Here is a 15,613-nt window from a genome sequence, read left to right as displayed (position 1 = left end):
ATTGAAACCTCCTTAACACTCTATTATCAGTTTTTACCCAAATATTATTGACTTTTACTGGAACAATAAAAAAATTAAAAACTGTATTCGGGTAGATATTTAAAATAATTAGTGTGTTAAGAAAGCAATTTATTTTGAAATATTCTAAATAAGATATTTTAGTATTCAGAAATTTGTTGCCTCTAATTATTCATAGCTGGTTTGATATAATAGGTTTGATTTGTGTAAATAATATATGTTTTCATTTTATTCAAAATCTGTGTTTCATTTGTTCTCATCAGTGAATTTATTATCCTTTAATATTTACATTAAACTAAAAACCTTCTTTCAGTATGTGTTTTTCAATTCACAAGGAATATCATTGATATAGAGTGATTTGTTGAAATCTGAAAAATTATATTTGAAATTGATAATAAATAACTATATTTGATAAACTGATATTTTCTTTGTTTTGAAAACAAGTAATAATTTTTTGTACATTATTCTGATTTTTTAAATCATTAAAAATTAACAAATTTTATTTTAGTAATCCATGTATTTTCATAGGTATTTTAAACACATCCAAGTTGTCATCAGTTAGCATGGAAGGAAAGGCAGGAGGAAATACTAGCAGGTACAAAAAATAAATCAACTATGCTAGTATAGCAAATTACATGTATATATACACCTGTACATTCGCAGTTTGCCCCTGAAGAAGAAAGGTCCACCTTTCGAAAGTGCTTGGGTTATAGGGTTTTTATTCATTTCTACACCTGTATAGTGTATTACTAAAAGTACTGGGAGAGCACACTCCTCCAACTAACACCAAATTTGCATGTCAAGGTGCACTGTGCCATATGGTTTATAAAGGTCAACATCTGCCACTGACAACTAGTTTGGGTGAAGAACATTACAGAATAATGGTAATTGGATGTAGTGTGTGAAATGCTGAAAAAATCAACCAACTGTATTAATTTTAAGTACAGGCTAAGCCTAAAAAATAAACCACTCCTTATTCTATGGAACTTTGAAGTGAGTTGTGAAATCATAATGCAGGTTAGTGTAACAAGGTCCATGCTGCTGGATTTCAAAGACAGTCTATAGCCTATGAGTCATTTATTACAACCATAAATACAAGGTGTCATGTTGCCTTGCAGATTAAAATTGGGGTGAAGTATAATGGAAAACCATTATATGGAGTAATGAATCTCTTAAGTCATTGTTTAGTTCTAATGGAAGAATTTTAGTGTAACTGTATGTGCACGAGTGGGGGTCAAATTGTTCAGTTCATGACCTTTTACAAATTGCCATTCAACAAAACATTTATTATTTGATGTGAAAGTTATAAATTATTCATTTTATCCTACATTGCTGATTTAGAGACAGTTCAAGGTAGAGAAGAATAAATACTAGATAACATATACAGGGATACTGAAAAGACTGTACAATGGACAAAAGTATTTTTATTCTTCACAGAAACATCACATTGCACTTTGAATTATAGAAGTCTCAGTGAAACTGATTTTTTTTCAATTCACAGCCATATCTTGAGCACAGATTTTTTTATAATACATTTAATGTTTTGTATACAACAGATTTGTACATTTTTCTAAAAATTTGCTACATTTAATATAGATACTCATAGTTAATTCAGAATTATAGTCAACATTCCATCTACAATACAGTGTTGACCTGTGCACATTCAGTTAATGCAACGTGGAGAATTTCTCATCTCAAACATGAAGAATGATGAGGGATAGTATTTAGAATTTTGAACTTGGTCCACTGGTCATAGATAAAGGAACCATAAATGCTTTCATACTGTGATATTCTGGATAATGCTGCGCTGTCTATGTTGATGGATTTTCATCAAAAGAACATCTCTTTCAACTAAAAAATGCATTATGAAATGTATAGCAATTTGAGTCAAATGATGTACAGAATATGCCTTGACCTACCAGATCTCTGTCATGAATCTGATTAAACTGCTATTAGATATTTTTTAATACCCCAGAGAGGACTGACCTCATAATCTAGCTGATTTGCAAGAAGAGTATCGGTTTAACTCACCCCTATAATTTGGTTGATAGCAGTTGTTAATCACAGAATCACAACTATTATTAATGTTAAAGGTGTGTTTACTTACCATTATAATGGGGCATGGTCTTCCAGTACTTTTATATTTTAGAATATGTTCATAGAAAATGTATGTCTCAAAAGATTATTGCTTCCATTGAAATATTTATTTCAATACAATATCTTACCTCCTCTCACAAAATAGCTTTTCTTGATTAGTACTGCCCTCTATCTGTGCAAATTTTCAATGCTCAGCACTAGCCTTCCACCTCCTGCTCTTGCATATCCACATGTGAATTGTTATGCAGTAGCTCTCCACCAATAGGATTGCAACACAACCCCTATCATAACCAGCTCCCTCTCCAAATTTTCCCTCATTAATCACTTCTTGATTGGAAGTAGTACTGTACAGTCATGCTTGTTTTGGCTTGCACATTTGTCGATGTATTCCTTTATACTACAGACTTAGTTTTTCTTTAATATTTGTTTATTTTTTTGCATTTTGGAATTGTTAAAGGTTGCTTTTTCCAACTTTTCTTACTTTTCATTTTCTATTTATTTTTTCTTCATGTTTGGAACTGTCACTATATGCTCGCAGTTTCAAGTAGTTGCATCCTTCACCACCACATGAGGAATATCCTGCCATATCTGCTCCTGGGGTGTATGACAGGGAGGACAAGAATTTTGTGAGCCTTTCCCACCCCCTTGTATATGCTTCCCAGTCATGAGTGTTATGCAGGAATTTATCCAGACCTCCTTTACCCTTTGTGGGATTAATTAATCAGATTTGTGCTGTATTATCATTATCTCATGTTTCTTATGTTTCTCAACCTGCCCTTCTTGGTAACAATTCTATGGGCCAATATTTGGTGTTCCCTCCCTCCTGATGTGGGAGTTCATGCCCATTATTTTGGAAATCAGTTTCGATTGGGGTTAGTATGCCTCACTCACCTTGTACATCTGAAGATCATTCTTTCATAGGGTCTGGCCCTTCTCATTCTGTTGCCTTCCCCCCACAATGGGATCCTGTTTTCTTGTCAGGGACTTTCTTCGGAAAGAGGCCGAAGAACTTGGGGAACATTCTCAGTTGGAGTTTTACTCCCTTCTGTTCGTCATACCCACAAAGACAGTAGATTGGCCACCAGTTATAGATTTATTGTTCCTGAACCATTTCATGGTCATACCCAAATTCACAATGGAGTCTTACTTAATCCTTCAGTGGGTTTTCACTCCCTGGTTGTGGATGACAAAGGTCGAAGTGTCAGATGCCTATCTGCATATACCCATCTCCCAGGGATCTGGGCATTTTCTCTGTTTTGCTTATTAGGGGCATGTTTATCAGTTTCAGACTATATCAATTGGTCTGGCTTCGGCTCCTTCTGCCGAGTAATCAGGTCATTCCCTCGACTGATTCATGCTAGAGGCCTTCATTTTCACCATTGTATGGACAACTGGCTATTTTTGGATTCCTCTCAGGTCAAATCTGCTGTTCTTTTTCAGTTTCTTCTTTGAGAGACTGCCAGAGTGGGTTGACTCATCACGGTGGAGAAGTTGTTTCTCACACCCACATAATACCTGATTCATTTGAATGTGTTTTATACTGCCCTCATCAGTGTGGCACAGCCTTCTCCCCTTCATTTATGGAATATGGAATGTCTTGTTTACAGTCTGTCGGCCTCTCCTACTGCATGAGAGACCCTATCTCTTTTGGGGATGTAGGTTTCTCTCGAATCCCTCATTCCCCTTGGTCATGCCCACATTCATCATCTTCACTAGTTGTTACTCACCAATAAAGCCTCAATCAGGATCCTTTATATTCTCCTATTACCCTGCCTCCCCACCTACAGGCCAACTTCACTTGGTGGATGGATTGGACCAATACTACTATTGGAGTTCCTCTTCCACCTCCTTGACCAGATTGTTATCTTTTTAAAGATGCTTCCCTTTAGGTTGGGGTGCATATGTCCCTGCTCAAGAGGTTTTGGGTCATTGGACAGTGGCCAAATCATCCCTACATATTAACATTTTGGAGTTGCTGGTGGTTCATCATGCTCTGCTTCACTTCTTGTTGGATGTGTGGGGCATTCAGTGATGGTCCATTCCGACAATTCCACAGTAGTGTCTTATATGATAGGCAAGGGGGTACCTTGGACGCCTGACCTACTGCAAACTTGATGTACAATTCTAGATGTCGCCTGGTTTTGTTTGAAGCACTTTGCTATGTTACAAATATATATATTTATTGCAGTTTACCCCTTGGACTGAGACGTTCCTCCTACTACTTACCATTCTCTGGATGTGGTTCCCGGGGGGGGGGGGGGTCGAGGTGTTGGTTGGAGATGATCCAGGTAAGTAAGTTCTACTGCACACTAGTTGAAAAATACCCAATGCTACCACGTTTTGGACTGTAGATGCACCCCAGGTTTGCGGTTCCTCTTCCTACAGTCTGCTGAATGTTGGTTCCCAGTGGATCTAGTATTGGTTGTAGCTGAATGCAGCACATCTATTCCCACTTGTGTATGGTTGGGCACCCCATCCTACTGTGGACTGGAAGAAACATACCCAGTGCTGCCTGGTTTTGGACCAGACATATCATCCCACCAGGGCTTTCCACTTTCCTACTATTAATGTCTTGTTTTGGAACACTTGAATTAACCACTCCCAAAAAAAAGTACATCACATATAATAGTTAAATGAACCACCTAAACGTCACGTCAGTGTAGCCTATATAATGTGTAAAGTTTAGTATATTCTAATCCCTTATAGTGATGGTACATGACGAGACACACATTTGGCATGTAATGCTGTTTGAATACAAGAAGGGAAAAATCACCTCTGTAGCCACAAAGGATTACAAAGAAGTTTATGTAAATGTTTTGAATGTCGTAAGTGTCAATGATGGTTCATCAAATTTTGTTCAGGTGACTTTAGCCTTAAGAACTGTAATGGCAGGGGCCGATATTTTAGAATTGATATTGATGCTCTGAAGACACTTGTTGAGTCTAACCCAAGGCAACACACTTGTGAAATGGCCCTGAAATTTCATGTCTCTCATGAAACAATACATAAACATCTAAGGAATATGAGAAAACTCCTTAAAGAAGGTGTCTCATGATCATCATTTCCAATGTGTGAATGTTGCTTCGTCTCTTCTGGCGTGTAATGCACATGAAACATTTTTGGATAGAATTATCACCAGTGATAACAAATGGATTCTCTATACGAATATTAAATGCCAAAAACAATGGCTCAGTCCTAGACAAAAACCACTTCCAACCCCAAAACCTGGACTCCATCCGCAGAAAGTGATGCTTTGCATTTGGTGGGACATCAAAGGAGTAATTCATTTCAAACTCCTCAATCCACAGCAAATTGTCAATGCAGAGTTCTATAGTCAGCAACTGGAACGTTTAAATCAAGCCCTTCATCAGAAACAACCTTCACTCATCAATTGGAAAAGTGTTCTTATTCTCCACAACAATGCACATCCACATGTGGCATGTTTGATGCAACGCAGATATTTTCCAAATATGTAACCATCAGATTACCATCTTTTTCGTTTGCTGCAACATCATCTTAATGGGAAAACATATGCAAATATGGAAGGTTTTAAAGAGAACATCGATATGTTTTTTGCTTCAAAGCCAAGTGATTTCTTTAATCAGGACATTAACAACCTGACTGTAAGATTGAAAAGCATCAACGATAAGAATGGAGACTATATCATTTAATAAATGTTTTGTTTTGATATATAAGTTGTTAGGGTTCTTTCATTTAAAAAAAAGTGACATTAATTTCTTGTCCACCTAATATCTGCTGGATGTTGGTTCATGATTGATCAGATGTTGGTTGGGCTGGAAATACATGCAAGTGGAGACGGATTTTGGTATGGAATCTTGTTTTCCCTACCAATTACTGTTCAGATGCTGCCAGGTGTTGGATGAGGTTGAACTACCACTACAATGTGTTGTGCCCCATCCACTTAACACCCAGGGTCCCATTAAGAGGTAATATGTATTAAGGGATTCTTTCATGTTTTTTTGCCTTTTATGTTCATGATACAGTCATAAAAGAGCAAAGAATACACCTGGATCAGATATGGTGCAGTCTCCCACTGAGGTGTAATATTTTCTTTTTTGGTTCCACACCTCATGGTCTCCCTTTGGGATATTCCTTAAGGGGATCATTTTTTCCTCACCTCTCCACCAGCTCAATGTGGGATTCTAGCTATTTTGTGAGAGGAGGTAAGATATCATATCGGAAGTTAACATTTTTTCAACTGAAAATGTATTTCTGTTAGATACTTACCTCCATTCACTTTTCCTACCCAGCCTTCCCACTTCCAGTGATACATGGTGTAAATCCTATGACCAATCTCGAAGTGATTAACAAATGCAAATTTGGAGAGGTCATTGATTATGATAGGGGTTGTGTCACACTCCTATTGGTGGAGAGCTGCTGCATAATAATTTACATGTGGATGTGCAGAAGCAGGAGGTAGAAGGCTAGTGATGGGCATTGAAAATTTGTGCCAATAGACAGAAGTACTAATTGAGAAAAGCTATTTTGTGAGAGGAGGTAAGTATCTATCAGAAATACATTTTCAGTTTAGGAAAATGTTAACTTTAATATAAGCTGTATTTTCCCTTCATTTGTATTTGAAAGTGTATTACACATATTTCAGCTTTTGGATGAATTTTAATATTTTTCTTGCAAATATTATAGTTTTTGTGAATGAATACAATGTAAATGCTTGAATAGTAGTGTACACAAGTTATATCTCAGAGTAAAGTAGAGCTGGTGTTAAGTGGAATTTGTTAAATGTTTATTCATCTTTGTAGTTGATCAGTTACATTCAACTAATTAGTTATTCTCACATGAGTCTTAGACAGTTGGAATATTCAAAAGTAGTAATAATTGGAAATATTAGTATTGATAAGTTGTTTGCTTTCATAAAATAAATCTATTTATTCACAAATACCAGCTAAAATATACAGGGATACTGAAACAAAAACAGTGGATATATATCTTGTAGGTTCTAGAAGTTATGCACATGCAATATACAAACTGTGTGATGGTCAGAAATATTTTTACTCTTCACATGAACATCACCTTACACTTCAACTTGTCAGAGTCTGAGTCAGACTTACAATTCACAGACACATTTTGAGTACAAATAAATCTGTAATATTTCTGTATTTTTGTTTGTAGAACAGACTTGTACAACTCACTAAAAGTTTGCCACATTTTTCTAAATACACATAGAAAATTCGGAATTATAGTTAACATTCCTTCTTCAATAGTGGTCCCATACACATTTGGTTAATGAATCTACTTGCCAAGATATATTAATAGTTTTTATTAATTCCATTTATTAACTGGAGATTAATTTGCTAATATCATAGTTTTCACCGATGATCATGTACTAATTTACTAATTTCGAGTGGTCATAACAATTCTAAGCTAGTTTTAATTAACAATTAAAAAAACACCTGATGAGAGCTTAAGCTCATTCAATATATTTTCACCAAAACCACACTATCTCAAACTTAATGGTATTATTTTAGACTGTTAAAGTCCTTATCACCTCAGGCTGAATTATGTGAAAGAAAAACCAACTTAAAATTATTTAATATAATTTTAAAGAATTAGTTTGTAAATTTAATAAACAAAAATCCATTTTTAGTGGAAATAGCCAGAAAGGTTAGTAATTATTCTAGGATTCATTATAGTTATATGAAGTATTTCTACTGCTAAAAACAAAAAATACAAACTAGGTATTAACACTCTGCTGTCATTCTACTACAGATTTAATCTTTTGCCTACAGCATTCTCGTCTCAACAGCTAATTTAATAATAATTTTCACAATATGCTTACGATAATACCTATTTATGGTCAACTGTTATTTCATATTTGATCTGCCTTTGAAGGAATATTTTTGATTGATGTGTCAAAAAAAAAGCTTAAATGATGATAACCTTATTGTTACTGTTACAACCTGAACTTATAATTGCCTAATCAAATAAATAGTAGGACCAAATTCTTCCACTAGTTAGGGAAACGTTTTCTTCATCTGTTTTAATGTTTGTTACCTTCAGTGTTAAACTGAAAATAGATATTTCTGGGGAAAATGATTCAGGCTTTACTGTTATGTTTCATAACTCTTTTTCAGTTTAAAAATATCAGATTAGTTTCAAAAATCAAGTATAGAAAATGAAACTATTATGCTATCTAAAACATATTATTGTATTATAAGTGTCCTTTGTAGTGTTGTTAATTGCAGTGTTTTAAATCAATATGGTTTCAGTAGAAATACTATTTTACATGTTTAGAAAAATGTTTATGTTTTTCAAAGCCATGCTATTATCTTGTAGAGACTTCATTGATTTATTAAATGAAGTAGAAGAACTTGGTTTCCATAATAAAAAACTTCAAGCTGAAAATGAAAGACTGAGAGCACAGATATCTCAAAGTGAAGAAACTACCAACCAGCTGATGACTGAAAATGAACAGTTGAGACTGAAAGTCAGCAGGTACATAACAATCTGTTATTTGGAAATGTTAGAATATATATATATATATAAAACCAATTATGTTTTAAAAGTTAATTCACTGGTTTTTCAATCATGGAATAGTAGGCAAGCAGATTTTAATCTCAAAAAAGATGATTTCTTGTGAAATATTAGTGTCAAATGGGCTGTACAAAATTATTTTGAAATGGCAGTGAGGCTGTAATTCATAAAGCATGAATATATTAATTTTATTTATTTGTATATATAATTAAGTGTATATGAATATATTATTAATCATAAGAATGATAACAAAATGAATCACTGCCATATTGTTTTATTTGTACAGTTACGTTTGAAATCATTTTTGATTTTGTATCGACCTGAACTTAATGTGATTACATGGTTTTGACATTTTTTGCATAATTTATATATGACAGCATAGTGAGTGGTTGACTGTATAATCGCAGTCTAAATTTCTAGACTGAGTAAAGTCAAATCTACTTCATTGTTACCAGATTTATAACTTTCAACTTAATTATGATTAGAAATGGGACAAATATGTGATTGAATCAAATATTACACTAACAGATGAAATCCAAATAGATATTAATTTTTGATGGATTGGATAATCAGTTAGCATTTCCATTAATGGATTGTCTCACAGTATTATGCAGACACGATACTACTTGCACGTGCATCACATATGATGACCCACTGGTGCTTTCTACTAGCTTCTGTTGGCATTTTCCCTAGTATTAAACAATGGGAGACTTGGTACTCATAATAGAATAGCCATTAATCATTATCTTGTTTTAGGAAATATTGTGCCCACCCATTGTGTTGTTACTGTATGCCACCAATGGTCACAGTAAAAAAAGTATTGGCAAAAACAATCCAAACGAAAGTCTTAATGGGGGATTGGGGTGTGTAACTACTGCCTAACAGTAGCCTTATGCTTTATTCCCTTGACTCTGGGTGTGAAGATTTCATCTGCTTGTTGTATAGTTTGTATTATTGCATTACAAAAAACAACAGCAAAAAATACTGGATGGAATAGTTGGAAACTTTAGAATTACTTTCTTCAAACTTAATGCAAAATATGATTGTGTTAGCTGGTCATAAAATGGGTGTGTTTTACCACCTAATGAATATATGGTGAGTAAAACATAAAGATTTCTATTCAGTGCAAAATAACTTTTCAATACATTGTCAAAAACTGTTTCTGTGGTATATAGAAGTATAATTGAAAAATAATTATGTATATAACAGTCAAGCAATACAAAATCAAAAGGAAGGATTGCATTAAAAAAAGCAAATCCATTCCTGTGATAAATGACATCTAAATGAACAAAAACAACCCCAGGCAAAAATCAAATCAAATGTACAAATTTTATATCCCACATTATAGCCTTTATATATATAAAGCATTAAAAAGGAATTACTTCAACTCATTAAAAAGATATACATTCTTGAATTTTTCATATCATGAACAGTTATCAGTTATATTCACACTGATATTCACTAAAATAATGCACACTTTTACATGTTATGCAGGAAAATGAAATTAGTATACCTTCTACTAGAATTTTCTTTAAATAACTACTTAAATGTACTTGATTAAGAATCTGCTTTTATTAAGTTTGATATGTACATTTTGTATTTTGGATGAAAATTTTCTATTCTAATGCTTTTTATGCATAAAAATTCAAATGCATTTGGTTTAATGCATAGTAATTTTCTTCCTATTTTGTGTTATAGTATAATTTACATGTCTGTTTCTTGTCATAATTTCGTAGCTTTCAAAATGTTCTTGAAAAAACGAAAGATCTTGAAAAGGAATATGAAGAAATGAAAACCAGTTTCGAACAAGAGGAAAAGATGAGAATCAAACTGGAGGACAGTGTGGCAAACTTACAGAAAGAAAACAGGCATTTACTCTCTCAGCAGAAAGACCTTGAACAAGAAGTGAGTATAAATATTTAAAAAAAATGTCTGTTTGTTTTGTGATGTACATTATACATATGCTCTAAGTTTTAGAGTCAATTGCATTTGTTAATATAAGCTGTTATTTAATGAATCTAGATGAGAATTTGTCACATTAACAGTTTTCTTACTTTAGACTTACAAGTTTTGGCTCACTCCTGTTTCTTAATTTGTGGATAATATTTGTTGTTTATTTTAATTCTCAGTCTCCTCGCTGAATGTAATATGATATGAGAAATAAATATAAATTGCATCACTCCCTATCAATAAATTATTCACAACTTTTATTTTGGATAATTGGAACAGTTTCTCATAAAGTTTTAATTCACATGGCGTGAGTAGTAGGTAATAAACACTAGAATCTTTTAAACCATATGTTAATTAAATAAATAGTTATCAAAGTGTTACTAATGGCTGTTAGCCATTATTATTATTATTATTTTATATTTGCAAAAGCTTTAAGCTAATTCTTCATATACTCTGGCTGGCCACTTTATTCGGATATATATCTATAAAGGGTTGGGCTACGTTTTGCCTGAATAAAAGCCACATCACGATGTGGTGTAGATTCCAAAAACCACTTGAAGGAGTCCTGAGGGATTTTTTTCAATTCAAACATCAATATTGTACATAATTTATGGAGTGAGGTGAGCAAAGAATCCTGATAACAGATATATCTTTCAAGCTAATTCCAGAGATACTCATTTAGATTGAGATCATGAGACTGTGGTAGCCCTGAAAGATGCTTTAAATCCTAGTCATATTCCTCAAACCATGCTTGCACGTTTTGAGCACTGTGGGTAGAAGCATTGTCATTTTGAAAGAAGCTGTTCTCTTCAGGGTATATATGAAGCATCACTGGATGTACTTGATCAGAAGTTATTATGAGGTAAGCTGTGACATTCATTCTGCCTTCTAAATGAACCAAGGGGCACTAGGTATGCCAAAAAAACAAACTGCAAGCCACTTGGGACCACTCAAGAGGAGTCATATCACAGAAATTAAACTAGAAAAAGTTTTCATTTGAACACGTCAATTTATACTTTGTTATCATTTTTCCATGTTTTTTTTTCTCATAACTTGTGGATCAACTCTCGTTCTAGTTTACCATATTAGGTATGGCTGTAAAGCTGCACCTTGTACATGGATATCCACAGCAGTATCTCCCAATATTAAATCAGGTGATACCTGAAGGTTATGACCTCCATTAAGTTTGAATGTGGATAGCACTTGTCCATCTGGATAAGTCTAACACTAACAAATTATCTAAGTAATGTTAGGTTCCAATATGATACATACCTTCTCTTATATATATAGCTTCTCTTGATCTTGGACTGCCATCTAATACATTAAAAATCTTATTTCTTGCCTAATGGACTAAGCTTTTTATACCCCTCAGTTCCTGCTACTCAATTAGCATACTTAGTGCATGTGACAATGCTCCACCAATAGGAACACAACATACACTCCCTGAGCAACCGACTCCCTCTGTATTACATTTTGTGTAACTCACTTTTTCGATTAGCATGCTGTTAGTTGGACACGTTTCTCACTTGCTTTTGATTTCTTGTGTGGAAATTTATTGCTTTGTTTCCATGATTATACTTTTTTTTCTCTTGATTTACTTCCAGCTAGTTTGCTTAAAGTTTAGAGTTTATTATGTATTTTTCTTGCATTTTTATTTTTGCAAATTATGTACTAACAATTTACTGCATCTACTATGTCGACTCCTGCTTTATCTGGAGACGTGTTTAACCCTATTACTCAAGTCACGGGATTGGCACTATCAGCCATGGAAGTGTAGGCTTTGATTCGGCAGGAGTTAGCTTCCTACATGGGGCCTGGTTCATCTTCTTCTCCACGTGAGGTGGTGTGAGGAGGAGGAGGAATTTGACCAAGTTTTTCCTGCTCATTCGTTTACTCTGCCTTCTTTTTAGGCAACAATGGAGGACATTCAACCTTCACTGCCATTTCTACAGTTGAGTTGATTACTCAGGTTTGCAATATTTTGAAACTTTCTCCTGTGTCTTATGATTTGTCCCCTTCCCTATTAAGTGAGCTCCCTTCTTCAGATTACTTTGTTTTCCCCTTCCCCAAATATAGAGGTTCTTGTTCAAAGATTTTTGTCTCAAATTCTTTTGGATTCTGCTATGCCTTGCCCCCCTCGTGTTTCTGAGCAACATGCTTTGGCCTTTCATTCTTCTCCCAGTCCTTATTTGGATTCTCAATGTTTCAGCCCCTTTTACCTCTAGGGGGTTCTAATCCTGAGTCTTATGTCTCTTTGTCTCAGGCCCAGTTTTTGAAAATACATCTCACTCTTACTCATGTCTTATGTTACCTCTTTTCTATGCACCTATTATCAGAGGCATTTTGCCATTCTCCTGATGATTTTTTGGGGGAACTCGGTTTCCTTTTGTGGTTGACTTTTGCTACACTTTCCTCGTCTGCCCTATCACTCCTTATATGGCATACTTGTTGTTGGGACTTGTTGGGGAGTGATGCACTACTTATGGTAGTTTGCCTTCCCCCTTCTTCCCTTTGGAACTTACGGGCAGCTCCTTTTTTGCATGATACTATTTTTGGGGGTCACTCTGATTTTTTGGAGGCAAAGGTTGATGTGACCTGCTTACATAATTCTCTCTCTCTTCCTTGGTGAATCATTTATCCCAGCATTCCACCTCCTCTTCTTCTGATCCTATAGTTGTTTCACATCTTTCTGAGTCTGCACCTCCTCCTTTACATGTGTCTAGTTGTTCTCACCCATACCCTCATGTCAACTACACACACGGGAGTGCCAGCAGTGGTAGTCGGTGACTATCCTGTGGGTTCAGGTCCAATAGGGGCCAGTGTCCACTCCTTTGTGGAGGTTTGGGGAACTTTTTCTATAGATCAGTGAGGTCTCCAGGTTTTAGCCCGAGTTCTTTCTCTTCACTTCAGGTCTCCAAACGATCCAGTTTCTTGCATTAGCCTTTTCGAGGCTGTGTCAGAACTTCTGCTCAAGAATGCTATCGAACCAGTAGTTACAGTTTCTTCCAGTTTTTATTCTCAACTGTTTATTGTCCCCAAGAAGACCAGAGATTGGAGACCAGTCATAGATCTGTCTCGCTTCAATCAATATCTGGAACTCCCTCGCTTCACCATGGAATCCTTTCTGTCCCATCTTTTCATTTCATTTATGTGGATGACCAAATTCGATGTAGCAAATGCTTATCTTCATGTGCCCATACCTCCCTCCTCCTGTCATTTTCTTTGGTTCGTTTACAAGTTTCAGGCTCTTCCATATGGAGCTTGCCATGGAACTTTACATCTTTTGTCAGTTTGTCCAAATTTTTGTTCACCATCTCCATCCTTTATATCTCAGGACTCATCATTATATGGACAACTGGCTTCTTCTGGCTCCTTCCCATGCGGCATCTGTAGCACATACTTGTTTGCTCCTCCAGGATGTGGCAAGAGTAGGTTGGTTGATCAAGTTAGAGAAATCAGTTCTTTCCCTCACTCAGTATCTCATTCCTTTGGACATATTATTCAATTTCCATCACAGTGGGGCACGGACATCTCCCCTTTGTATTTGGGATATAGAGAGATTGGTAGTCAAGGCTGTATCCTCTCCTTCTCTGCCTGCTCGAGAGGTTCTACCTCCTTTGGAGATGTGGGCTTCTTTAGAATCCCTCATTCCTCCCGGGTGTGCTCACATGTGTACTCTTCAGTGGGAACTGCAAGATCAATGTCACATGGTTTCAAATATTTCAACAGCAGTTTGGAGAAAGAACTGCTGAGTTTCAGTAAAAGCAATTGTCGAGCATCCAAACCAAGTACACATGCCGTGTTTGTGTTTTAAATAATAAAGATTGTTCATTCTGTCTTACATTGTGTCCAGTCTCATTATTTTCCTTTCACAAACTCAATCAATCAATTTCAAAGAAATACAGAACTACATTGTAATAGATATCTTATTTATATATATCCTATTATTCTGTATACCTATCATCTCATTTCCATGGCAAATCAATTTCGTCTGAGATCACCACATAAGCAATTATTAACTTATATGATGTAAAGGATTTTTTTACCATTTATCAGTGGTTGAATAATGGGAAATAATAGATCCTGATAATATTTTAAGCTTCTGCCAAAACTTGTTTCAGTTATATAGGAGATTTGAAAAGCAATTTTGATGTTGTTTTTTTATAAACCATAGGTTAAATTTGTATATTTAACAGTGACAATATACCTGTACATCTGCTTTTTTAACTAGTGTTTTGAAGAAAAATTAATATCTTGTCTAATCTCCTGTTTTTTGTTTGGATACATATTTCTAAATATATTTTTATTACTCATCTATTAACTTGGTACACATTACTGCCTTCTATGTAATTCCCTTAGGATACTGGCAGATAATATAAAATTTATTTGTTTTGAATGAAGAACGGTTGTTAAAATTAGGAAACAAAAGACAAAACCTTGCTTAGACTTATGAAGTCAAGATGTACTCATTATTCTCTGTCGTGAAGAACAAAACTAATTATGTAGTATTGAATATTGAGTGACTTATAACATTCTGATGATGAATGATTGTACTTACCTGATACATCTTAAGCTAGATTGGTTGAATTAGTTTTGTTTCTTATACTCATTTGATAGGGTCTTTTGGACAGTTATTAACTGTAAAGGTATTTTCAATGAACATAGTATCTTAACTAATTGCTATCTCTTTGTCTTTTTAATTGGATTAATTGTCTCTTGTGAGTAAAGTTAAAAAATTCTCTGTTTTAATTTTCTGATACAACAAAAACAGGCACTTAAAATATAATAATGAGCCTGCAAAGAACAATGGGTATTAAACAATTATAAAGTAAATTACAGATAACACTTTCACGAACTCTGACACATTTTCAGGGAACTCTTCATAAGGTGGGCGTCCTGTTATCAGATCCACTGGCAACCAAAGTTCCCAACCAAACATCAACTTTGCTGGAGTGTATCCAGTGGCTTCATGCTCTGCTCTTCTATAGGCCATCAACAGTGGAGGGATAAGACATCCCAGTCATCTTAGCGGCTA

The 15,613-nt window shown here is 34.9% G+C and overlaps 1 protein-coding gene across 1 annotated transcript in view; it reads left to right on the top strand.

Moving 5' to 3' along the window:
* LOC111085117 (protein CASC4-like) overlaps nucleotides 1-15,613 on the top strand; it is a 42,866-nt gene that overhangs the window by 13,910 nt on the left and 13,343 nt on the right. Inside the window, exons 4-6 of the mRNA XM_022382344.1 lie at nucleotides 547-613; nucleotides 8,431-8,589; nucleotides 10,365-10,533. Of these exons, the coding sequence (XP_022238052.1) occupies nucleotides 547-613; nucleotides 8,431-8,589; nucleotides 10,365-10,533 (395 nt within the window). The remainder of the gene's footprint in view (nucleotides 1-546; nucleotides 614-8,430; nucleotides 8,590-10,364; nucleotides 10,534-15,613) is intronic.

The sequence above is a fragment of the Limulus polyphemus genome, unplaced genomic scaffold (assembly GCF_000517525.1).
Source record: "Limulus polyphemus unplaced genomic scaffold, Limulus_polyphemus-2.1.2 Scaffold241, whole genome shotgun sequence".
Lineage (NCBI taxonomy): Eukaryota > Metazoa > Arthropoda > Merostomata > Xiphosura > Limulidae > Limulus > Limulus polyphemus.
The sequence above is the reverse complement of the archived record's forward strand: the minus strand, read 5'-3'. Positions and strand labels throughout refer to the sequence as shown.